The 27,353-nt window shown below is 34.2% G+C and overlaps 1 protein-coding gene across 1 annotated transcript; it reads left to right on the top strand.

Moving 5' to 3' along the window:
• The first annotated feature begins 287 nt into the window (after positions 1 to 287).
• Positions 288 to 20,285, top strand: FANCB (FA complementation group B). The gene is made up of 8 exons (XM_063084372.1): positions 288 to 1,235; positions 6,087 to 6,239; positions 7,060 to 7,149; positions 11,808 to 11,936; positions 14,466 to 14,632; positions 18,564 to 18,988; positions 19,109 to 19,346; positions 19,871 to 20,285. Exons 1-8 carry the CDS (start codon positions 288 to 290, stop codon positions 20,283 to 20,285), a joined length of 2,565 nt encoding a protein of 854 aa, XP_062940442.1.
• Positions 20,286 to 27,353: the final 7,068 nt, after the last annotated feature.

Raw genomic sequence — 27,353 nt, 5'->3', positions numbered from 1 at the left:
AGCTATGTTTTTTAAGCCATATACGGAAATAGTATTTGGGATATGTTTTTTTCCAGTAAGTGTGACATTGTCAAAATAGTATGAAAAGCTTAAAAACGTTTACTTAGTAAAATTTATACTTACCTATGTGATAGTTCTCTTAACAGAGAAACATGTTTTCTTTTCAATTCTGCCTACTTCATGGCAGTTTTTCTCATTTCTTTTCTCATTTTCTCTAGGTTTAAAGCATCAACTGGAAAGAATTTGCATTTGAAAACTGGATCAACACAAAGACTTGATACAGTGGAATGACTAGCAAACAAGCAATGTCATCTAACGAACAAGAAAGGCTCTTGTGTTACAATGGGGAAGTCCTTGTTTTTCAGTTGTCTAAAGAAAATTTGGCAGATAAAGGGCCTGCGAAAACACCCATATTACATGTCAGAAGAATGGTATTTGACAGAGGAACAAGAGCATTTGTTCAGAAGTCCACTGGATTCTTCCACATAAAGGAAGAAAACTTAAACTTAAAAATTATGTGTTGCAACTGTGTGTCAGATTTCAGAACTGGAATTAACCTCCCTTGCATTATGATACAAAGCAATAAAAATAACGTTTTCAAATATATTCTATTGTTTCTTCATAGTACCAATAAATTTGAAAAGCGTTTGAGTTTTAAACTAGGCCATGAGTTGAAGGACAACATAAGGGTCCTTAATGGCCCTTCACTTATGTGGCGACATCTCAAAACATTCTTCCGTATCTCTTCTGAAACTGGCAAAGTTATTAGTGTGTCATTTGATTTTTCTTCTGTTCATTGGGTAGGGGAGATTGAAAATCTAGGTATGGTTTTATTGGGACTAAGGGAATATTATCTATCTGAAAAAGGATGCACCCGAAAGTATTCAAAATCAGATTATGCAATTCAGAATACCAAATTTTGTGTATACTCTCTTGAATGTCAAGAAGTATTAAGTGATACATACATCATCCCTCCTGTTTATAGCAGTCTGGTAACTTGTGTGCATGTCTGTGCAACTAAGATTGTCAACAACCAGTTAAGGATGTCTCTGGTTGTCCTTACTCAAAAGAATCAGCTGATTTCATTCCAAAATGGGACTCCTCAAAGAGTGTGCCAGCTTCCATTTGAAGATCCTTGTGCAGTTCAACTTATGGATTCAGGTGGAGGAAACCTCTTTTTCATCATATCCTTTAGGTCCAATGATGTTTGTGCTGTTTGGAAAAAGAACTTTCAGGTACACTATTTATTCTCATGATAATTTAGTTGGTGGTCTTAGACTTTTTAAGCATTTCTATGCTTTATAGAGTTGATCATGGAGTCTTATTATCTAAGTCAATTTTTAGTGCTACAATTAAAATCATATATATTACGTCATTCTTTTTTTCTTAAGGTTACCTGAGTACTACCTGACAGTAGTTTTTTTTTGCCTTGCCATTTTGAGTCATAAAGACTTTAAGTTGTTTGGAAATATATAAATCAATATATAACTATAATTATATGTTTGTCTTATAACTATTTCTAATTTTTATTATTGTTATAATATATATTTTTACTTATAGTAATATTATTAGTGATTTGACTTCATAACCCTTACTAGAAAATTCAAATTAGTTCAACTTTTTAAACGTTGGTAATTATCTATTTAAATTTTTGTCTCCCTCTATTTCTGAAAATGAAACATAAATTCCTTGAAATGTATTATTATCCCTTTAGAGACAAATAATTGTTCTTCAGAGACAAGTGGTGTTACTTTTTCTAAAAACTGTTGCTTAGAGATTTTTATTATGTTATACAGTGGACCCTTGAACAACACTGGGGTTAGGGGCATGGCCCTCCCCCTTAGTGGGAAATCTGCGTAACTTTTGACTGCCCCAAAACTTTACTAATAGACTGCTGTTGACCAGAAGCCTTACCGATAACAAACAGTTCATTAACACATATTTTGTATGTTGTATATATTCTATGCTGTATTTTTACAATTAAGCTACAGAAAAGAAAATGTTAAGAAAATCATAAGGAGAAAATATGTTTACAATACTATATGTACTGTACATATATTTATAGAAAAAAATCCATGTGTAAGTGGATCCATGCAATTCAGACTCATGTTTTTCAGGGGTCAGCTGAGTTTTGAAACTCAGAGCTGACCTTTGAGCAAATATTCACGTATTATAGTCTTCTCTTTTAATGTAAAGTTTGGAAATTGCCTTAAAATACTCACTGGTATCGAGTGTTCAATAACAGGTAAAAAGGCACAGAAAATGAATAGGAAATTGGAGGTGTGTAACGGGGTGTTTCCACCAATAATATTTTTCTGACCCTGATTTTTTGGGTAACATTACATCCTCTCGGCTTAAGATGTGTATCAGCTCATTCAGTTTTGTGATTCGAAGTATTCATAAATCAAGACAAATCATCATTACTAGTCAGAAATGTCTCTTCCAAAAGTATTTTAGAAGTATTTTATAGTACATTATATAACTTTTTAAGTTCTACTGCTTTATTTTGTGTACCCTGTCCATTTAATTGGAAGCTCAACTAAAATTTTTATCATCGTATTATCACCTTGGTATGGAATATTGATATACTTTTTTTGTATATGAATTGTTACATTGTGTGTTTGTGTGTGGAAATATCAAGTTGGAATTGTGTTTTATCAGGCTTTGCCTTATAAATTACCTTTATGTTAATAGGGATTATGTTTAATTTCTGTAATACATATTCAACCTCTATAATACGTATTCTCTTAAGAATACTTAAATTCTCAAAAGAAAAATAATTTGAGAGCTATCCTGTTTTACTTTGAAAACAGTCTTTAAAAAGCATGTTGTATATTTGGGAGGTATTTGAAAAGTAACATTTTGTCTTTTTCTAGTCTATTTTCCTTTGGAGAAATGGTAGAGGGGGAAAAAAAACATCTGATACACCCTATAATCCTTATGGGGATCAGTGTAATGGAAAGAAAACACTTCACCTGGGTTTGAATCCCAACTGAGCAGTTTACTGCTGTTGCCTTAAGGAATGTGTTTAATTCTTGTGAACTCATTTTCCTCCTTTATTAAATTGGGACTGTTGGGAAAATGGAACAATTTGGTCAGGCTCCCCTTACCTCGAGCCAGTTCAGGGTCGTTTGGTAAACACTGTGCGTGTGCGTGTGCGTGTGCGTGTGCGTGTGCGTGTGCGTGTGTTCCAGACTCCTCTGCCCTAGCTCAACCATTGGCCCAGTCAGGATTACCGGCAGGTAAAAGAGCCCGACAACTAGCGTGGTCACTATACCTGGCCTCTGAGAGGGGACAATTAAATCAAATGATATGCACAGTGCTTGGTGTATAGGAGGAGCTCAGTAAGCAGTAGCTATTTTTATGTTAGACAAGGGCCAGGGCTGTCATCAGTTACTTGCACCTATTCAAGGTCCTCTATTCACTTGGATAAGGAAAAACATTTTCCTCGATTTTCCTCGCACTTCATTAATTCAGTGGAATATAGTCCTCACTTCCTTGAAGTGTGTCCCATTTGGACACTGTAAAGCTCTGCCATTAACATGTTACTCAAAGCAGGAGACTGCATCAGTCCCTATAGGAGGATTTGTAACTGCTGCCTCCTTGACTTGAAGTGTGATCTAGAGTTTTCTCTACAATGGACCACTATCCTTTCTACAAATTACTTACCTAAATCCCTACTGATTTTTTACCCCCCTGTAAGCTACCTCTTCAGGGATTCTGTACTTCTAAGCTGCTCTCAAATGCCCTGTTTTGAAAGCTCTGGAGTCACACCCTGATATCTACAAGAAAATGTTTCTAAATAGCCTCTAACCTTGCCACTCTGGGCATTTTGCAGCTCCTGCCTCTATCTTGGTGTTACATTTACAAGTATATTCACCTCCTTTAAAAAAAGGGTGGGTATATAGCTTAAGGAAAATATTATATTATTGTAAAAATAAGAGTGAGGCTAAGTATCTAGAAGTAAAGTGGGGAGGGGAGATAATCATGTCAGGAAACCTAGGTTAAGGGAAGTAATTGCATTTGAGCAATTAGACTCAGTTTAGCAGCTAAGACAAAAAAAATGTAAATATAGCAGGTTTTACAATTGAATGGAACACACTATAAGGGATAATTTTTTTCTAACATTGAGTTCTGAGAGGAATTTACTGTTTGTGGTATTGTGTAAGAGGTTTTGGATAATAAAATTAATACCTTATTTAAAAAAATGGGTCTTCGATAGCAGTTTTGCCCTAAAACGGAAAGCAGCAGAAGCAGTCTTAATTTACATTGGCTATGGATCCATCTATTCACCCTTTTACTACCTCATTCCAAGAAGGAATGAAGGCAGCTTACAAAGATAGGTAAAATACAAGTATAAATAATGAAAATCAAGTTTAATGTGTTCCCAGATCAGTTGTTCATAAAAGCTCCAAGTATAATGTTTAATCCAGTGATAGGACTTGAAACAGCTGAGTCTAGAGGAATACATGATCAACTTTTCTCTTAGGCTTTCTGTCTTGAGTAGAAATTGCCTCTGCAAGTTTCGACAAGAATCTGTACAGCTGGCATTTCAAAACAGGTCATTGTCAAGTATACCTGAAGCAAAGAAATTGGTGTGTTGTCGATAGAGGTTAATATGTTCTAGAGCTGTGCTGTCTAATACAGTAGCCACTAGCCATATGTGGTTATTCAACATTTGAAATATGGCTAGTCTGAATTAAAATGTGTTATAAATGGCAAATACACACCAGATTTTAAAGACTTAGTGAAAAATAAGAGCAAAATATCTTTTTTTTAATTATATTGAATTGAAATCATAGTATTTTGGATATACTAGGTTAAATATATTAAAATTAATTTCACTTTTTCTTTTCACTGCTACTAGAAAATTAAAAATTATATGTATGTCTTGCATTTGTGGCTCACCTTCATTTCTATTGGATAGCACTGTTCTAAAGCTATAGATTGCACATTTTAGTGTACATGCATGCATGCACAGCTCTGTGGCGTTTGCCTCCCAAGCACATTCTTATTTACTACTCTCTCCCCACAGTTCGTTATATTCCATGATAATCATGGGAAGGTGGGAGGAAGGAAGGATATGGGTTTACAAATAAGCTGCCTCCCTGCACAAGTAAAGAATCACAGCTTTAGAAATTAGCCTCATAGGGACAAGATTGATATTTGGTTATGTAGATTGAAGAGCCTTCCTTAAATTCTTGCATAAATTTCGCTAATACAAGTCACCCTCCTGTATCATCTAGATGATTTATTTACACTTGTGGGATTCTGAATGGGAGTTTTAGCTTTTCTGCCTCAGGGAGAAGGGAGATCTGATCCGCCTGTTAGTTTTCCAGGGGACCAATCTGGAGCCTTTCAGCTTTATGGGCCTTTAAGAAGTTGTCTTCTATTTTAAACTTGGGATCTCATGTTCTGATATAAACTGACAAAATCATTTCATTAGGCTAGGACAGTTCTAAGTGTCCCACTATTAGGGTTCCTCACCTTTTGTGCCCCTGACATCACTATGTTCCTTCCCACTACAAACAGAGTTTAAGGTATTAAGTTCACCTTGACTCTGTTATACATTATTCTGCTTTGGGAGCTCTCAAAGTGTCTACTAGTACCTTAGGTTACCTAATGCAACTGAATTCCTTGGGTAATTGGTTTGATCATAAATACATACCCACTAAGGCTTATGGGAATGAGGGTCAACCTTAAATTAGCCGTGCTAAAGAATCTTCACTAGAGTTTTACTCGTGATAAATGTTAGAATTTCTAAAAGATTTAGTCTTGAAAAGTGTTATAATTTATAAATAGATTATATAAAAGTTTAATGTAGAAATCAGGAACATGTCACTCCCTGGACAAACATTAATAAAATATTAAATCTAAGTACCTTGCTATCTATAAAGTTGTTATAACTCCTTATGTTTTTTGAAACCCCAGTATCTTTATTTTAGTTTTTACACTACCATTTTTATTACTCATTTGTAAGACTGAGGATAACAAATTATGTGTAAAGGAAACAAAAGGACTTATTAGTGTTTTTCACATCTGATTTCTTTTCCTTACTTTATTCTTCCTTTAATGCTCCATTTCAGGTTGCTGCTAAATGGGAAAAACTTAGCTCAGTACTGATAGATGACTTCATTGGAACTGGAACTGAACAAGTACTGCTACTTTTTAAGGACTCCTTGAACTCAGATTGCCTGACTTCATTTAAAATAACAGACCTTGGCAACATGAACTATTCAGTAAGTTCTATTATTATACATATACTTTAAGAACCATTTTAGAAAAGTTAAGTGCTTAAAAGCTTTTGACCCACCATTTAAATATTTGTGATTTTATACTTAAAGTTAATTTTTGAACTTTAGAAATACATGGATTGAATTTTTTAAATATATACATTGAATGTCCTTTCAACTAATGTCATGCAAATTGACTATGTTTTTGATATAAATTTGGAATATAGTATATCTGGTGGTTACTCAAGTGACAGTAATACTATAAGTTAATTTTACTATTGCTTCTGCAAATCACATTTTATACCAATAAACATTATAGGATTGGATTAATTAAGGAATAGAATGAAGTGAAACTGCTTTGTTAAAAGAAGTAACAGCTCAAAATAGCTTGAGATTTTGGGCATAAGGGAAATTATACCCCTGAAGTTTCAGATCTGTACAAAATATCTCCAAGCCTCAGTTTTTTTTCATTTGTAAAATGAGGATAATTCTTATTTTCTTTAGTTATGGGATTTTAGGATTTTATAAAATGCTAATAAGCTGATACTTTGTAAAGCAGTATACAAATGTTAGGTGGTAATAGTAGTAATTATAGTAATTTTTTTGTAGTTATCAGAAGATAATGGGAAAATATATATATAAATATATAGATAATGGGAAAATATATATAAAATTGTCTTTTATTGTGTGTAACATGGGGCCCTTAGACTGGATAAATTTTAATTGTATTTTGTTAATCTTATGAATTTTCAATTTATTTCCAAATTTCAGCTTTAGCGTTATTTGGTTGTTTTTTGTTTTTTGTTTTTTGTTTTGTATTTATTAGAGTGAACTGTTGGATTGCAATGAAGATGATTTCTTTGAAGACAGACAGCATTATTACTTGGTGGTTTCACCTCTGGAAAGAAGATTGAAAGTTAGTGTCTGTGTTTTTTGCTTTTTTGCTTTTTGATTAGTGCTATTCTAAATGAAGTAAAGAACATTGAAAGAAAGGCCCTTAAAGTATAAGCAACTCAGTGTTTGGGGAAAAAAATGGTATTTCAAAGGATCTTTACCTTTTTGGCACCTCTATAAAAACTATTAGGGCATTACTTATAAATGTATCATCTAAAAAGCATACTCTTTTGTAGTAAGATTACATAGATTTAATAAGCCTCATGAGAGAAAATATAAGAGGCTCGCTTCTGAAAACATTCTTTCTATAGCATCACTATACCACAGTATCTTTTTTATAAGGGTGGTGAATATGATAAATCATAACATGTTCCAAACATGAACAGTTTACCCTTAAGTTTTCCCTAAAAAGCTCCCTAAAAAGAGTTTTCGGTTTTTTTCTAAATGTACCAAAGTAATTCACAGTTCCTGTAAAATACTGAGACTATGCAAAGAAATATTAAAAAGAAACTAATGATTACCTGTGATTTCACAACTGAGAAATAACCAGTTATAACATTTTGGCATGTATATTCTTGCAAATTTTTTTATGAACATATGCAAATTTATGTGGAAATGCGATTATAAGATGCGTATCCTTTTGTAACCTGACTTTTTTGTTTACAAAAATTTTCAGATATATAGAAAAAAGTTCCAAGAATGCGGGGATTATCTCTGAGGTCTCCATGAAGATTCAACTATTGTTACTTTTTAAAATCATATTTGTCTTATCTGTTTGTGTTTGTGTGTGTGTGTGTGTGTGTACATTTTTGCAGAGCCATTTGAAAGTTATAAGTGTTATAATAACTTCACTCCTATGTATTTCAACAGGAATCTCCTAAAAATACGTTCTCCTGTGTAACCACAATGCCATTATTACAATTAGAAAATTAATAATGATTTCTTAATTTTGTTTACTATCTAGTCCATATTCAAATGATTCAGTTGTCACAAAAACATTTTTTATGGCTGCTGTTTTCAGAATCTAATCAAAGTTTGCTCTTGCATTTGATTATAATATCTCTACTTGGTCTTTTAATCTAGAATAATGTCCCCTCTCCCCATGTTTTAAATGACAGTAATGAGGGGGCCAAGCTAGTTGCCCCTCCTTTCGGATTTGTCTGACTGTTTCCTTGTGGTGTCATTTAACTTTTTCCTCTGTCCCTGCGGTTGAAAAACTTTTTCTGGAAAGGCCAGATAATATATATTTATACTTTGCAGGCCCTTTAAAAATTATTTTGCAAGCCCTTTAAAAATTATTTTGCAACTATTTCAGTTATTAAAGTGAATTCATTTATTCAAATGAATAAATGCTTATTGAATACATATTAGATATGAATGTGAACAGTAGAAAAATAAAAAGACATTGTGGAAAAAGAAATTGTAACACGTGAAAAAGGATTAATATCCTTAATATAAATGTTCATTCTTACACATTATTATTGGGAATCTAAAGTGTCTCAACTTTCTTAGAGGGAAACTTGTTGTAGCTACTTAAATATGAATTTCACATGTCTTTTTTACTCCCACAGTTTCACTTCTAGTAATCCATTCTAAGAATGAAGGTGATTTTACAAGAATGTGTAGTGTTTATAAACAACAATACTGGTCAAAATCTAAATATCCATCAATAGGAACATCGTAAATAAATTATGATATACCTGAATTATGGAATACTATGGAGCTGTCAAAAAGAATAAGGTATATCTTTATACTAATTTAGAAAGATACCAAAATAGTTTAATTTATGAAAGCATGACTTTATGAAGGTTTAATTAATGAAGCAGGACCAACTTTCCTGATTAAAAACAACCAAAATGATAGATGAAATATTTTTTAAAAATCTTTTTAAAAGCTTCAAAAAGCTGACAATTTAAGAATAAGTTATCAAGCCAAACTTTCAAGGCAGGAATCCAGAGAGGTAAGCAGAACACTGATGCTACTTTTGCTCTGGAAGCATGGGTATTGAAATAAAGCAGTGATGCCCCAGGCGCAGAAATGAACATAAAATCATCTCTGGAAATACACATTTATCCTAGGCCTCCTATAAATCCCACAAGTAATTTTTCAAAGAAAATGAGCTGCCCACACAATAACTAAGCACATAAAGAAACAAGACATCATGAGTAATTATTCACAGAAAATAACCAAAAATCATTTCTGTCAAATAAAAACACATTGAAATAAAAAACAGATTACTTTTGTAGTTAACTCAAAGAGGTGGAAGAGATGCAGAGCAAACTAGTGAACCAGAATATATTATATATATATTATTCAGAAGGTAGCACAGAGACAAAGAAGGAAAATGTGAAAGGTTTTAAACAACATAGAGGGAAGGCAGGGACAATTGAAGGTGGAGGGATAAGAGATAGTTGAGTGTCCATTTTGTTTCAAGCATCCACTTGCTAACAGTAGCTCTCAATGTGGATAATAAAGTTCTAAGTATTAGAAGGCCTTTTACAAATTAAGTCTACCTTCTCCCCATTTTACACCTGAGGAAACAAATGGAGAGCCAGAAAGGTTAAGTGACTTGCAGGGCTAGAACTAGAGTCCATTTCACTGTTCTTTCTCCCATGAAATTTGTTTTTCAATCAATGTGACAGGAAATATGGGAAAACCAGGACCTTAGAGGATGTACATGTACAGGAGTTTTCAGAGCAGCACTATTTGTAATACTCCACAGCTGGGCTTAACCCAAAAAATGCCCATCAATGGAAGAATGGAGAAGTAAATTGTGGTAGTCATATGATGGAATACTGCAGGTCAATGAAAGGAACAAACTATAGCTTCTAGTGACAACATGGGTGACTCTAAAACCTAGCACATACTGAATGTTTTTATTTGTAAAAGGTTCAGAAACAAAATGACACAAAAAACTAAAAATATTCCTTAGGAATTCATACAATGTTGGTAAAATTATGAAGACAAACAAGTTATCTTAAAAGGCCAGGGTAGTGTTTCCTCCAGGGGAGAAAGGGAAGTTTATGATTTCAGAGGGCCCACAGCCCACGGGCAGTTCCTGGAGTGCTACTTATTGATATGGGTGTAGTCACATGGGCATTAACTTCATTATTAGTCTGTAAACTATTTTTTTTTTATTGTACACTCTTCTGCATGTATGGTAGAGATCACAACAAAGCACAAAAAAGCAAGGTTCAGTGTCATGCAATACAATATGCTCATGTATTTGGGGGTAGGTCTTTTATTTGTGGGGAAGAGAAAGAAAGCATTCCTTAACACGAATGTGGAAAAATTCTGGAAAGGTAAACAATCTATTGGCTGTGTGAATGGGATTGATTATCTAGGAAGAGAAGGTGAGGTGTACTTTTATACTGTTTGAATTTCTTACCATGTCTAACTTTATTTTTGTAGTTTTAGAACAAAATTTCACAGCATAGATTAACTAGTCTAGTGATTCACTATTTCATCCTGGAGTAGGGGAGGGCATATTGAGGAGAGGAGGGAAGAGAGAACACTGATGATTTCCAAGGGTGCATTTTCTATCTGTGCACGTAGTCCTTTCTTCCACTCCCTACCCTTCCAGCAGCTCAGATGTGGCCGTATACTTCTGATGAGTACATCTCCCTCCCCGCAAGTCATGAATTACTGAGTGAATGAGTGATGGAGTGTGAATGATGTGGAGCCCATAGAACTACATCAACATAAGTTTTAAAACATTAGCTAGACACTTTACATACTTTGTGCAGTGAGGTAAGGTATGGAAATAATTTAGTCTTCACCCTCCAACTTGTATTCATTGATAAAAAGAATTTACCTGCCTTAAAGTTTAGTTTAACAGACAGGAATCCAAAAAAGGGATGCATTTTGTTTTTTAAATCTAGAAAAACATGTTTTCTTAAAAGCCCAATTAATAAACAGCCTCAGATACTCATCTGAAATGAAACAACTTCTGTCGGTTCAATGACACTACTCTTTAAATTTTCAGTAGCAAAATATATTTCATGAGTGTTTCATCCTTAGTGCTGAAATCTATTATCTGGTATAATAAAAAGAATGGATTGCTCTATGCCCAGTTCAGAGCCAAATTATTATTATTTTCAGTTTTGTTTTTTTTTCCAGTAGAGTCAACCCTAGCACTGTTTATTAGCACAAAAATAAACTTATGACAATTTGGGGGCCATTTTGTGTTTTTAAAATTTTGCTATAAAGGTTATATGAACAGAAGATTTCAAACAGTATCAAATTAAAAGTGATCATTTCTATTCATGATGTCTTTGCTTATGTGGATGCTTTGTTTTTGAAGCTGAAATTATTTCAGCAACAAGAAAAAGATTTTTTGTGTGTGGGGAAAGTATTTGTGGGCCTCAATTTTTAATTCATTTTGACTCCTAGTTACTTAATTGGATGCTGATGCATTGGCATTCTCTCAATTTGATATATAAACTATATTGCAGTTATTTGCTGTATTTTTCTTTGAAAGAAAAAAGTCACATTTTTTTTTGATAATTAGAGACTTAAAATCTATAAATAAAACAGTTTTGCTCCGAGAAGTAGTCTCTGCTTTTCTGTAGAAAAATGAATCAATAAGCATATTTGGAGAAAGTACTTCCTGAATTAATGGCATGTCCAGTTTCATTTGAAATTATGCCTCTGGCAACTATTTTTCTTTCTACTTTACAGGTCGGTTTGGCCTCTATTCGGGAATTACAGCAGCATCTCTTGCTTAAGGAAAAAATTATTTCAAAATCTTGCAAAGCTTTAATAAACCTGATTCAAGGGAAAGATGATAGTACATCGAGTGCAGAAGAGGTAAAATTAATCGTGTGACCATTTTATCATTTTGTGAATTGAAAATCTGTGGGCTATTGAAGAGTTACTTAAATTGGAATATTGGAACATATTAGAAAATGCTGCTCAGTGGATCAAGAAGAAAAGTGGCAGGGATTATAGTGGTGGACTTTTATGACATTGAAAAATATTTGCTTAAGGAACTAATATTTTACCAGTTTGCATAAAATTCCGTAGGATATTAAAACCTCAGCTATCAGGAATCTTAGGGAACAAGTCCTTTTGTTTGAAAAAGGTTTAACTATTAAACTTTTCTTTTGTATGGTTTGGATAGAAATTACTTCTAAGTGAATTTTATATTTCCTGACTTCTTGAATAGAATATACTGAGCATTATTTAACCTTGTATTGGTGATGACATAATTTCAACATTACTTTAATAATTGTTCGTTTACTCTGTTGCATTGTTCATTTCTAAGGATGTTCATTCTTCTAGTAAATGTTCCTAAATTGCTATGTTTTTTTAGCCCCTCTATCTGCCTTTTATAATTTATTCTCTTTTTCCTTGTGGCTGACCATCATAAGAACCTCTTCCGGTACCTTATAGTTACTTATGCTGTACAGTGACATAGAAAGTTAGCAAAAACTATTCAGACTTCGTGAAAATAGTATTTGTGCACATTTATTCCATACAGAGAAAGACACAGCATAGCAAAATTACACATAAGAAAAGCTGAACATAGAGAAACTTATGTTGCATTTTATTCCCTCAGGTCACTTTGGTTCCTAGCTCTGACTTCCTTCTAGGTTGACCATTCTTGTCATGGTCTATGCCTTGTGTCTGTATTTCAGTCTTAGCAATATGAGGGTTTTGGTCCAAAATACAATCCTGTTAATGTAAAAAACACAACAAAAGCACATCATGTTGCATTTCTGCATTACTGTCTTAATTTCCTGGGAAACCTCATGAAAGTCATTGTTAAAATTAAGTTTCCCCATTTCCTTTTCCTACCTCACCTTAACGATTTTGCCAGTATTAGAGAGGGAAAGGAATGTTTAGAAATTCATGTATTGGAACCAGTATGTGTGAGGCCCCATTTTTTGGCCCTTTACATTGTTAATTTTAAAAGTAAGCCTGGCAGATAGTAAAAATTTCCTCAGGTTTCAGATGAATAACCTGCCTCAAGATCTCACAGCTACTGGCAGAAGCATCAAATTCCTAGGAACATGTTTAGTCCACTACAGTAGACACCTGCCCCCTTTATCCGGGGGGCATACATTCCAAGACCTCCAGTGGATGGCTGAAACCGCAGATAGTACCAACCCCTAGCCGAGGAATGACAAGATCACCTTTTCACTTAAAGGAAGCACTTTATGGCTTTTCTTTGGCATATGCAAATTGCCAGCATCATTACTCTTGTGCTTCTGGGGTCATTATTAAGTTAAATAAGAGTGGCTTGAATGCAAGCACTGTGATATCATTGCAGTCGATCTGACGGAACTGTGATGTCTACTAAATGACCAATGGGTGGGTAACAAATACGGCATGGATATGGATGATTCACGTCCCGGGTGGGACAGAGCTGGAAGGCCTGAGATTTCATCACACTACTCAGAACAGCATGCGACTTGAAACATGAACTGTTTATTTCTGGGGTTTTCCATTTAATATTTTCAGACTGCAATTGACCACAGGTAACTGAAAATGTGGTAAGCAAAACCACAGATAAAGGGGTACTATTGTTTGTGTAAGTGCCCATTCTGTTTTTAGTAATTACCACATAGGCAGTATAGAGTAATGGTTAAGGTAGAGCATGTGCTCTGGAACCAGTCTGTTTCAGTTCAAATCCCAGCTCTGCTACTTGCTAGCTGTGTGACCTTGGGCAAGTTACTTATCTTCTTTATCTATAAAATGTAGATAATAATACTACTGTCCTAGGGTACTAGGATTATTGTGAGGATTAAATAAATTGTTACATGAATGGCATTTAGAATAGTGCCTGGCATAAAGTAAGCATTCAATAGATGTATATTATTATCATCATTACTGCTACTCCTACTACTATTATAAATCAGTATGTGTGTGGAAATGAGTGAGTGTGGTCTGGACTTTAAGAATAAAATTTTAGCAGTAATCTGTAAGCAGTCCAAAGATAGTTTAATCAGTTTTATTCATACAGAAGTTTACAGTTAAAGGCTTAGTGCAAGTCACTGATAAAATACCGATTGGATTGTTTTCAGTATGCCTGGGGTATGTGTTGTCAGATTATTTTTCAAAATGGACTCCGGGTTTATGTTCCTGCTTGCTCTATGCTGGATGCCCCATCTTGTTTCCAGTCATGCCATGCTTCTTGATTGGAGTAGATAGTTAATTATATATGTTTTATAAATTTTATTTTAGTAAATTGCGTGTAATCTATAATCTATTATAATTTATTTTTAAATGGTTAGGCCATAAGACCCGGCCAAAAGCTGGTTTACTTTTTTTTTTTAGTTTTGCTATATTTTGTAGATTTTTGTAATCAGGTTTTTAAACATATTTTTCTCTAAGGGACATCTTGTTCCTTTTTGTGGTGAAGAAGAAAATTCTGTCCATACCTTTGATGATAATTTATCAGACAATTTTAAAGATTCAGAACAGCTAGTAGAGAAGATATGGTATCATGTAATGGATGATAGCTTGGTTGTTGGAGTGAAAATCACGTCCTCTTTGAAACTGTAAGTAAATTCTAACATGGTAACACTATCTCGATGCTGTAGAATGGTGCCGTCCAATGGAAATCAATGTAAGCCACATCGTACAATTTTAAATGTTCTAGTAGCCATATTAAAAAATGTAAATTGTAGCAGGTGAAATTAATTATACTATGTTTTATTTAACCCAGTTATCATTTCAATATGCAATCAGTACAAAAAATTATTAATGAGATATTTTACATTTATTTTTTCATACTGTTTTTAAAATTTGGTGTGTATTTTACATGCATAACACATCACAGTTCAGAGTAGCCACATTTCTAGTGTTGTATACCAACAAGTGTCTAGTGTCTACTCTCTTGACCAGCATAGCTGTAGAAGTTTCTCTTTTATGCAAATGTATTGAATTAATAATATGAAGAGAATGAGGTTTATGAAATCAAGATGTTGTAGTCTCAGGGTGGAGATTTAATTAATGCACAGAATTTTCTAATCAGAACATTTAGAAGTGTTAGTAACATTTAGAGAGTATTGATTAAAGTGGACAGGTGAAAATTTAGTTAGATAACAAAGCATCTCCCTCTGATAATAGAGAATTTTCTCTTTTGGGCTGTTGAAATCATGGATAGGGAAGTAATATCTGTGCTGTCTGGAGACTAGCAAAGAGCTTTTTAGCTAAAAAAGGCTAAATATAGGCATTGCAGTAACTACATTTGAACCGTCAATATGCAAGCAGAGAGAAACCAACTAGTGCCTTGTAATAGTTGGAGAGACGATGGCAGTATATTTGAGCAGCTTAACACAGTAAGGAATCCAGACTACTTACCTACTGAATTTGAGATACAGGTTTATTCTTTTGTTTCAGTGTAATTTCTAAGTTGTTTTTGGCTGATTGGTCATATGAGTTTTTCTTTTCTTTATTATGGCGAGTTATAGGAATCAATTTTTTATTATAAAACCAGTCCTGCATTCCTGAGTTGAAGCCAAGTTCATTATATCATTTTAGTACATTGCTGGATTTGGTTTGCTAATGCTTGGTCAAGAATATTTGCATCTATGTTCATGAGTGAAATTGGCTTGAAATTTTCCTGAACAGTACTTGCCTGGTTTTGGTATCAAGGCTGTACTAGTTTATAAATGAGTTGAGTAGTATTTCCTTTATTTCCTTTTCTCTGGAGTAGTTTGTGCAAATTTGGAATTATCCATTCTGTGATATTTGGTTGTACTTACTTAGAAAGAAGTAGAAACCTGACATTTTCTTTGTGAAGCAATTTTTAACTACTTATTCAATTTCTTTAATAATTATTGGATTATTCTGATTTTTATTTATTCTTAAATACATTTTGCTTATGTTTTTCTATTAATTTATCCATTTTACCTGTGTGATCACATTTATTAGCATAAGTTGTTCTTAAGATCTTCTTAGGTATTTACCAACTGTGTTGTCAGTAATTCTTTGTCAGTCTCTTTTTATTCCAAATCTTATTTGGGTCTCTGTTTTTTCTTGATTAATCTTGCCAGAGATTCATTCATTTTATTAGTCTTTTCAAATAATTAATTTTTTTGTTGACCTTCAATCATATGTCTCCTTTTTATTCATTTCAGATCCTTTCTTATTTTCTTCTACTTTCTTTGGGCTTATTCTCTTATTCTTTTTACAACTATTTCACCATGACATGATCAGATGCAGATTTCTTTTTTTATTCTCTTTTAGGTTGTTGAGCTTCGTGGCTCTGAGAATTGAATTTTTTTTATCAGCAATTCAAAATATTCTTAATTATTATCTCTTCAAATATTGATGCTTCCCATTTTCTCTAGTATCTATCTCCTTATGGAACTCCAGTTAGTCCTTTGTTAGACCTTCTCATTCTGTTCTCTATGTCTCTTAACCTCTCTTTCATATTTTCTATTCACCTCCCTGTGCTGAATCTTAGATAATTTCTTCTGATCTGTATTCTGTTCACTAATTTTATCTTCAGTTCTCTCTATTCAGCTATATTATCCAGTCATGGAGTTTCTAGTATTTATTATTTGCATTTATCTTGAGTTCTGTGTGTTCTTTTTCAGATCTGCCTAGTCACTTTTTATTGTCGCTTATGTTTTTGATCTTTTATTTTCTTAATATACTAAATGGAATTACTTTAAAAATTTTTCTTATATGTAGATAATTTCAAACACACAGAGAATATAGTATGGCAAATCCTATTTTACCATCATCGAGCTCCAGTAATTATCAACTCATTGCTAATTTTGTTTTGTCTATGCCTCCATGTACTCCTCACCCCCATTCCCCGGATTATTTTGAAGCACTCGAAAGCATCATATTATTTTGTCTATTACTATTCCAGTGTAAGTATCTAAGAAATAAGAACTTTAAAAAAATGTATAACCATCCCCCTCAAAATTAACAGTAATTCCCCCAGTAAATGTTTACATTTCCCATTTGTCTCAATTTTAAAATATTTTTTTGAAATCGTGAGCCTTAATAAGGTCTATAAATCGGACTTGACTGATATCTCTAAGTCCCTTGTAATCTTCGTGTCTTTTTTTTTCTTGCAATGTATGTTTTGAAGAAACCAGGCAGTTTGCCCTGTGAAGTTCTCTAGCCTTGATTTTGCTGATTTCATCCTGTGTTATTGCTTAACATGTTTCTCTGTCTCCTGTGTTTCCTCTAAATTGGTAGTTAGACCTAGAGGCTGGAGCAGATTAATGTTTGAATTTTTGTTAACAGGATATTTAATAGTGTTGCTTTCTTCCATCAGGAGGCATATATTTATAAAGTATAATCATTTTCATTTCGTGATATTAGCAGCTACTGATGATCATTGCCAAGTCCCATTGTTTCATTAGGGTTTTCAAAATGGTGGTATTGTAATTCTATTATTGCTTCTTTATTTATTAGCTAGAATACTTCTATAAAGAAAAACTTCTCATCATCAATTATTTAGTTAGACCTTCAGTGTTCCTGAATGGTTTGTTGTTTCTAGGCCTTTTAATGGGCACAGATAGGAGATATGTTTTTTTGTTGGTTGGTTGTGGTTTTTTGGTCTTTTTAGAGAGAAAATATAGTGTAAGTCCATGCTGAAACTTCTACTTCAGACTACGGACTTCAAGGTTTTTACTTATCACCACCAATCTTGCATCTGTATCTCTTTTCTGCCTTGCTGAAAATCCCAATTCTCATTTGTACCGACATAATTACTCATTTGATTCATTCCATAATATATATGCAATATTCACAGAATAATAATACCAACCATATGGCTATTACAAATTAAGATTTTTTTTTTAAGTTCTTTTTAATCCTTAGTAAAACCCACTATATATACAATGAAATTCCTGTGTGTTAAAGTCCTCTCTTTCATCATCCTCATCTGTTTTATTTAGTTAACTTTGGCAATGTGGTAACATACTAAAATAAACTTGTATCATACTAGTAAATTGTTAGAAATATAAATCTAGAAAGTATTGCTGAGGGATAAACAATATTCTGCATTAAAAAGCAGATTTTTATATGAGTCATTTAAGGGAGTATAAAAGGCAATTTTTAGTTTTGACATATTTGCATTCTAAATTATTGCCAAAATAAACTATTTAATAAATGAGTAGTGGTTTTTGTTTGTTTGTTTAAAAAGGGGGTAGGGAGGAGAACCTACCTCAAAAGTAAAATTCAGGTGTTTTTTTACCACTCCTCTATCTTAAAAATATTTTTCTAAAGTCTAGCATAATTTATAGTGTTTTTGCTTGCCTGTTTTAAGAGGAGTGCTATTCTAGGACTTTTAAAATGTGTTTGGCTTTTACTCTTAACTCTGATATATTTTATATATTTAAATGATGTTTCCTAGGAAGGGAGAGAATAAAAAAATCTGTTGTCGTTTGTGTGGCATTTAATCATCTATTTGATTTTAAAGAATGAGCTTTTAAACTAAACTAAACTCTGGATTTTTTACAGGTCCCTGAATGATGTGACTTTATCACTGTTAATGGATCAAGCCCATAGGCCCAGCTTTCAGCTTACTAAGTGTCAAAATAGAGTGATTAAGTTGAGTAAGAATTCTGTCCCAGCACCACACTTGATGCTGTGTGAAATAGGATCAGAGGCAAAAAGGATCAAGTTGACCCTTGACAGTAAGGAAGAGGAAAGCTTTGTTTGTGCACAACCATCTAAGAAAGAATATGCACAGATAATTACTGCTGTAACATCTCTTTCACCACTTTTAGCATTCAGTAAATTTTGTTGCATTGTGCTGTTACAAATTAGGGAGAAGGAAAACAATACTGAAGATCGTTATATTCTGTGTGGCAGATTTTTTTTAAGTATACGTGATCTTTCAAGTGGGAAATACCTACTGACATTCCCAGAGAAGAAACCTATAGGTAATCTTTGTTGGTACTTTTTAATCATATACTTAACTGAATCAGAAAATTTTAAGAACTCTGTTTATGTGATAATGGGCAGAGTTTAATGATAGAACTTGTGATGTGTTTTTCTTGTAGAACACATGGAAGGCCTTTGTTCACTTCTTGCAGCATCACACAAATCTTGTTTTCGAATTACATCACCTGGCTATACCTTGAATTCAGTGAAGACATGGCTCTTAGAACACATGAAATGTGAAGTAATCAAAGAATTTCCAGAAATGTGCTTTTGTAAAAGACCAGGAAGTTTCTATGGGACACTCTTCAACTGGAAACAAAAAACACCATTTGAAGGGATTTTAGTAGTCTATTCCAGGTAATGTGTATCAAATTGGAATTGGTCCAGAGAAGCTGGTGTGTGTGAGTGTGGTGAATGCTTGGTCTAACGGTGATCCCCACATAAAGTTCTGTGCTATCATGGGGCATGTCAAATCCATGGCCTGGTATAGCACAAATGGACAGATGTGACCTCATTTAGAAACTGAAGATCTCTGTTTTAATTTTATGTTTGTGTTTGGCTTTTTTTAGGACCTACTAATTATTTTAGGATTTCCCGTTACCTCTTCCACAGTGAAATTTTAAGAAATATTACACTGATCTTATTACTCAGCCAAAAAAAAAAAAAAAGTTAGGAAGCAACCGGATTAATATTAACTGACTTGGTATAGAATACGTATATTTGATACGGTCTGACTTTTATCAGTGATCACATGATTATATGTTCCATTCATCATTACAGTGTTTATAAATGAATATTAATTGATTGCTACAGTATGTTGTACACAACTGCTTTGTGCTGTCCTGATTTTTGTAACATTTATGTATTTGGTTTTTTTCCAGGAATCAAACAGTTCTGTTTCAGTGCCTTCATAATCTCATCAGCATTCTCCCTATAAACTGTTTCTTCAAAAATCTAAAATTAGGAAATGAGGATTACCTAATTGATTATTTAGCATCAACTTTGGAGAAGGAACTGTTTACCCTTGATTCTCTTTCTTCTGCCTCAGTCAAGGTTGAAAGCAGTTTCATGCAGACATGTGAAGCAAGCAAAGGAAAGAGTAGTGGTGATGTGGCTGATTTATCAGACAGACAGGAAAAAATCCGTCTGTACAGAAAAGAACTTGAAAGAGAAAAGAAGAAAACATTGGGAATGAACCTAAAAGAGAGTGGTGCCCTTTACAGAGAAATGACTTTGAAATTAGCTGAGGTTCAGTTGAAATCTGACCTTGCTGCACAGAAACTGACCAGTTTATAATTACAATTTCAGTTTGATCATATATTAAAATATATTTTCACTGCCATAAAGTTTTGTTTCTATTATATGCCTCCTTTGTAAAAATAAAGATTGAGGTGTATTGTAGTTGAAATCTTTAGTTTTGATGATGTACAAAATAGTATGCTTTATAGAGTAACAGTTCTCAACTGGGGCCATTTTGCCTCCCTCTGCTTCTCCCTTAACCTCATCCCAAGCAGTATTTGGCTATGCCTGGAGACATTTTTTGATTTTCAGAAGTTGTGTGGATGGGAAGAGGTGAGGCTGGGGTGCTATGGGTATCTAGTGAGTAGAGAAGGCCAGAGATGCTGCTAATAAACATCCTACTATGTGCAGGACAGCCTCTCAACAAAGAATTGTCCAGTTTATAGTGTAAGTAATGCGGAGGTTGAAAAATCCTGACTTAGAGTTACCACTTCAGTGAAGACAGAAATGGTATAACAATATTTTGGTTTAAGTCTTTAAAAAATGTAATGCTTTTTTCTTGTATTCTGTATAGTAAAACTTAGCATGTAAAAATCAACTTAAAATAGGTAAATTAATCAAGATTGTGAGGATTCAAAAGTTTCTGTAAATATCAAGCTCCTACAGAAATTTAAGTAGCAGAATGTTTGGATGAGACCCTTAAAATGAAAATTTTTGAAACCCTTGTTAGTTTAAATTTTATTAGAAAGCTGCTCTGCAATTGTGTAAATCTATAGGAATGTTAAAATTTTAGGGCTCTTTTCCAAAAAGCATATATCTCTTTTAAAAGGCTAAGTATACCTCATAGGCCACTTTAAAAAAACATTGAAAATGATTTTAAGCCATCTGAAATTCCAACTCTAGGCAAAGCAAAATATGAAATTCTAACTAAAATAACGTAAAGAATATGGTGCTCCTTAGGAACTGAGAAATTTATAAATAAGTGAAAATTTTCTTTAGTTAAGAGATGATTTATAAGGGATCCAGTGAGAGATATATCAAAGGGATAAAAATTCAACTTGGTCTTTTTTTTTGAAAAATAAGAATTCTGAACTAATAAGAGTGTGTCAGGAGAGGGAAAATGACACAAAAGATATGAACCGAAAGAAATGTTCCTGATCCTTTTTGCTGTAAAACCCTCAAGTGAGATGGAAGTCTCCATCTCTGTTGAAAGAAATAAAGATGATTATAGATGTGCCATCTTATGCTTGCAGTTATGAAGTGCTAATTTCCCCCGCCCCCCACCTTAGAAGTGCTCATTCCTAATGATCTGGTAATGTAAATGATTTTTAGAGAATATAGATTATTAGTTTCTTGTCTTGTTTTTTATGGTTATCCAAATAATATGCTACCTCTTTTTCTAGCAATCCATTGCAAATTGAAATAGAGCTGTAGATGTCAATGGAAAATATTTCAGACTCTGCAAATGGAAATGGAGTAAATTCAGGATTAATTGTGGAAATCTGGAAACTGTGTCATGTGCTATCTTTTGAAATTGCCCGTGACATGTTCTGAAAAAAACAACCGAGTATAAAATATAGGAACTAAATTTAAAATGGAGGCTGTCAAAAAATAAAGCAGGATTTAATTGTAATAGTTTATCTGTAAGGAAGTTAGGATACTAAAAGCTAGTACATTATTTATTTTTTATTTATAAAGGCAATCAAAAGGTATTAATCTATTTATGCCAAATCACTCCTTTGCAAGTGAGTTTTGTACTTCAGTATATTTTTTCTGCCTAGTATAAACTAGAAAAGCCAAAGTTTGAGGAAATGACACCCTTGTCACTTTCATGATTCTGTCTGTCTTCATCTGCAAGCATATTCCACTGACTACTGTCCTCGTCACAAATCTGAGACTCCCCTCAAAAACAGTCCTCCCAAATCCACACTGCTGAGTTGAAAACAAATTTGGTTTTGGAACAGAGCACGCCACAGTTTTCAGACAAATAACTGTGTGTTGGCCCCTGACCCCTTAACTAAGGAATATGTGCAAGCCAGCCTAGACGTGACACTTCAGTTCAGTGAGCAGGATTAGGTAAGGGGCAAGAATTGTAATATTCATTAACTCTGTGCCAGATAGTAAGCTTGAAACGTACACATATTCATATGCATATCTACACGTGAAGAGTTTAATCCTTCACAGCAATCCATGAAGTGTAGTTATTAGTATTGTCCTCAGCATTAAAAAAAAAGGTTAAACCAAATTAAGGGAATGCATGAAAACACCTTGGTCCTGTACACTTGTTGCAAGTTATTTCATAAACAGCGGACCCTTTAAGAATTCTAAGTAATATACACATGAATCTTTTATTGTCCTAACATCTTTATACCATACAGAATTGACTACTAAATTTTCTCCTAGTTTGAGAAAGGAAAAGATCTAATTACCTTACATCTCCACCTGTTTTTCTGTGTTCATTTTTTGTTTTTTGCTTTTTTGTTTTTTGCCTAAAACTTGGACAATACCAGATACTGAGAAGAATCCTTTCTCTTCCTTGTCCTCTAAACTGCAAAAACATTACTTTCCATTATAAGAATCTAGGAGTGAAAGCTCTTTCTTGGGTAACTCTATCTGAAGAACCTTAAGCTTTTACTGCTGAAGTTCGCATGTCACAGTGGAAAGAATGCTGACACATAAATAGAATGAATTCTTCAAGGGTTTGTTCTGTTTTCCATCTTTGGGTTTTCTATATCTGTTACTTGAATACTTACTGCCTCAAGAAAATAGCCCTATTATATAAAATCCTGCTGTTACAAGTATCCTTGCAATGTTATTGGTCTAGTCACTTTCTAGGACCTTATTTCAGTAATCCTGTCTTGCCCTTTTATTCAGGAGGGTGGTGGGTACTATCCAGGTACTGTACTTTTATAAGGGCAGTAAATCAGACACCTACCATGCTCTCACTGTTCGGGTTTTTGCTGAGCTACACTCGTGAGCAGCTATGCTGGACAGAAGTGCCTGTGTGTATAACTGTGGGTCAACATCATGGCTTGGGGTTCAGCTAGGCAGTTTCTTTAGGAGCCTTAACTTCATCTTTAATTATCCATTTCCCCACAGCAGCAGCTACTTACTCCAAAGTATAAGTAGTGTTAGGGCTGCTAAAGCATACCATTAGTAATCAGTCAAAACTTTTAGCACTAGATACCACGTCAGTCAGGAGTGAGAGAGAAGTCTGGTGCACTTGATTGCCTCCTCCACATCTGTTTCCTCCTTTTTTCATACCAAAACCCTCACTTTGTTCAGGAAACTTCCTTTCCCACAATTCATGTGATTGGGAGAGGGGGGACATTATCCCCATTTCCAGAGGTTGGTCCTGACTAATCTAAGCCAGTTAGTGTAAGACCTTTCCCTGGCAGCTATCACTGGTCTGGAATGGGCACAAGACTTAAATTGGGCCTAATTGGACTGTGGGGAAGGACTTGGTTCTTTAGTGAGGAAGAGACTCTCTATATGGCCTGCTGGAAGCTTGTGGCCCTAATTTAAAAAGTTGAGAGTTACAATCACAAGGAAATTAAGCCTTTGGATGAATTTGACAGCAGCTGCAAGATTTTTATTGCTGTGCCCCTGAATTAAACCTAAACCCCATCCTTTCTCTGGACTGCTGATTACTTTAGAAAAAAAAAAAATCCTTGTAATGGAAATCAAGGTTTCTATAACAGGCATGTGCCACATAATGATGTTTTGGTCAATGACAGATCAAGGGGTCTCCAGAAAGTTCATGGGAAATGCATATTATGAAAAAGTTGGGCTGGCCGGTTAGCTCAGTTGGTTAGAGCGTGGTGCTGATAACACCAAGGTCCACGGTTTGATCCCTGTGCTGGCCAGCTGCCACACGAGTGAAAAAAAACGAAAACAAAAACTATAGATCACAAAATTTTTTTGCATCAAAATAAACTCATACTAACTTGTTATAAAATGTTTGAATGAAATCTAGTTTGAAGCACTAAGAAGGATAAGACATCAGTTCATAAAGACCCCCTATCAAAGCAACATGAATTCTGCTAAAATTGAAGAACAAACATGAAATTTATGGTGAAGCTTGGGTAGAAGAACGGTGAAATAGTTGATGCTTTAAAAAATGTTTATGGGGACAATACCCCAAAGAAATCAATTTACAAATAAATAACTCATTTTAAGAAGGGACGAGACAGTTTTGAAGATGCAGCCTGCAGTGGCAGATCATCCACAACAATTTGTGAGGAAAAATTAATCTTGTTTGTGCCCTCATTGACGAGGACTGACGATTAATGGCAAAACCAATAGCCGCCACTATAAACATCTCAACTGCTTCAGCTTACGCAATTCTGACTGAAAAATTAGAGTTGAGAAAACTTTCCACTCTATGTGTGCCAAAACTGTTGCGTTCAGATCAGCAGCAGACAAGAACAGAGCTTTCAGTGGAAATTTTAAATAAGTGTGATCAAGATCCTGAAGCATTTCTTTCACGAATTGTAATAGGAGATGACACATGGCTTTATGAATGCAATCCTGAAGACAAAGCACAATCAAAGCAATGGCTACCAAGAGATAAAAGTGGTCTAGTCAAAGCAAAAGCAGGCTGGTCAAGAGCAAAGGTCATAGCAACAGTTTGGGGCATTGCTCAAGGAATTTTGCTTGTTGACTTTCTGGAGGGCCAAAGAATGATAACATCTGCTTATTATTATGAGAGTGTTTGGAGAATGCTAGCCAAAGCTTTAGCAGAAAAATATGCTTGGGGAAGCTTCACCAGAGAGTCCTTTACCACAACAATGCTCCTGCTCATTCCTCTCATCAAACGAAGGCAACTTTGATGGGAAGTCATTAGGCATCCACCTCGCAGTCCTGATTTGGCTTCTTTTGACTTTTTTGTTTCCTAATCTTAAAAAATCTTTAAAGGGCACCCATTTTTCTTCACTTAGTAATATGAAAAAGACTACATTGAAGTGGTTAAATTCCCAGGACCCTCAGGTTTCTAGGGATGGGCTAAAGAGCTAATATCATCGCTTATAAATGTGTCTTGAACTTGATGGAGCTTATGTTGAGAAATAAAGTATTTATTTTTATCTTTTAATTTCATTTTTCCATGAACTTTCTGAAGTCTCCTCATAGGACAGTGGTCAAAGCAATAGGCTATACCATATAGTCTAGGTATGTAGTAGGTTATACCACCAAGTTCATATAAGTACACTCTGTGATGTTTACACAATGATGAAATTGCCTAACAATTCTCAGAACGTGTCCAGTCCTTAAGTGACACATGACTATACTTGTAGATAAAATCATTTCTAACTGCTAGAAATGGGAAAAAGAATCCCAGAGAAGAAGGCATGTGGAGTCCCAAGACAGAAGACGAGATAGGATGCTTACACTTCTTAAAGAAGAGTAGTAAAGAACCACCCACCCTCTTCCCCTATAAGCACATTTTATTTTGGGGCAGTGGCTTGCTAGGCTTTTTTTCCTTTATTTTTTATTTTTTGAGTTTACAGTTCGAATTCGTACATACTCGATAGTAGTATGAACCTGAAATAAAAGCTTTACTTGTTCTTAATTTTCTTTTCTCTATTCCTTAGCTTCCCTCTAGTATTACACCAGGCCAGTTTATTATACTTTCCTCACTGGAGTTGAGATATATGTCAGGTTATTTAACCTATTTCTCAATATTCCCTGTTTTAAGATAAGATACAAAATTATAACTGTAAGGACCATACCTGTCTAACATGTTTCTTAGATATCTGAATAATTCAGACTTTCAATTCTCATTTCTTCTTACAACTCTTCTAATATTCTCAGCTATATCCTCTCTACTAGGAATAGGAAGATATTTTTATCAATTTTTATTGTTCTAAGAGTCTTTGTGCTAGAAGAAAAACTGATTTGATGTCATGGAACTGTTTTGGAAATAGAGTAGTACTGCTATACCAAAAAAAGATTAATTTAGAGCTTGTAGCTTTTTCAAAGATAACAGATATGTGCTAGAATGTGAGTGGTTGCCTTTTAATATATATGACTACTAGGGGAGTGAAAGATAATCCTGTCTAACTTTATTCTAACCTGATCAAAAAACAAGGTGATGGTAATTTTTAGTGTGGTTTTTGTAAGCCTGATTAGATGTTTTAAGATTTAGAATGACTCAGTAATTTGGTTGTGTCAAGTGCAATAGTGAAATCCTATTACAAGTTAGCCAAATAGGAAATTAATGTGCTCCATCACTTGAAGGATTCTGGTAAAAGCAGTAAAAACATTGGGAGGGGGAGGGGAAGGGGGCTGGCAGGGGTAAAGTCTGAAGGGATCCAGGACCAAATATGTTCTTAATAATCTGTAAAACCTTTAGAAAAGCTGAACATGCAGTACATGTCTTGGGTCCAGGAAGGGAAGGTAGTAGGGCTTGGTGTGCAGACTAGTCTGGTGTTTCCTGAAGTCAGTTTCACTGGACAGGTGAAGAATTAGCTAGGAAATATAAATAGTAGGAAAAAGAATTATCCACAAGGTTCAAGAAGAGTTGAAGAAGACCCACACTTGGCCACCAATTTTTATGATGTGGCATGTTGGGTAATATCGATAGTGAACATTTATTAATTATTGTGTGCCAGACATTGATCTGAATGCTTAGTTCCTATGATCCTTACAACCCTATTCTGTGCTTTCCAGGATAGTAGCCAATAGTCATGGATGGCCATTTAAATCGTTTAGAATAGAGCAAAATTAAAAATTTAGCTCCTTAGTTTCTCTAGCCACATTTCAAGTGCTCAACAGCCACATGTGGCTACTGGCTACCATTTGGTCAGTGCAGAGTAGAACATTTCCATAGTCACAGAAAGTTCTATTAGACAGTGTTGCTATAAGATGTGTACTATTAACCAACTTTTATTTATATATAAATTGAGACCCAAACAGGTTAAATAATTTACCCAGGGTCACGTAGCTCATAAGGAGCGGAGCCAAGATTCAAATCCTCCAGTCTAGCTCCAGAACATTTGTTCTTTCACCACTATGCTAGTCTGCTTATAAAGTCAGTTTGTAATAAAACATTGTCATGTCCTGACAGTTATATATTAACAAAATGCATTTATTATAAAAGGGGGGAGTTACAAAAAACAATTTCAC

The sequence above is a fragment of the Cynocephalus volans genome, chromosome X (assembly GCF_027409185.1).
Source record: "Cynocephalus volans isolate mCynVol1 chromosome X, mCynVol1.pri, whole genome shotgun sequence".
Classification (NCBI taxonomy): domain Eukaryota; kingdom Metazoa; phylum Chordata; class Mammalia; order Dermoptera; family Cynocephalidae; genus Cynocephalus; species Cynocephalus volans.
Note: the sequence above shows the minus strand (reverse complement) of the source record. Positions and strands in the feature narration are given on the sequence as shown.

Bases quoted from the DNA above. Each gene is read 5' to 3' on its own strand.
- FANCB (XM_063084372.1), top strand. From the start codon at position 288: ATGACTAGCAAACAAGCAATGTCATCTAACGAACAAGAAAGGCTCTTG. The intron at 18,989-19,108 runs GTAATCTTTGTT...TTTTTCTTGTAG, and splicing joins CCCAGAGAAGAAACCTATAG to AACACATGGAAGGCCTTTGT. The intron at 19,347-19,870 runs GTAATGTGTATC...GTTTTTTTCCAG, and splicing joins ATTTTAGTAGTCTATTCCAG to GAATCAAACAGTTCTGTTTC.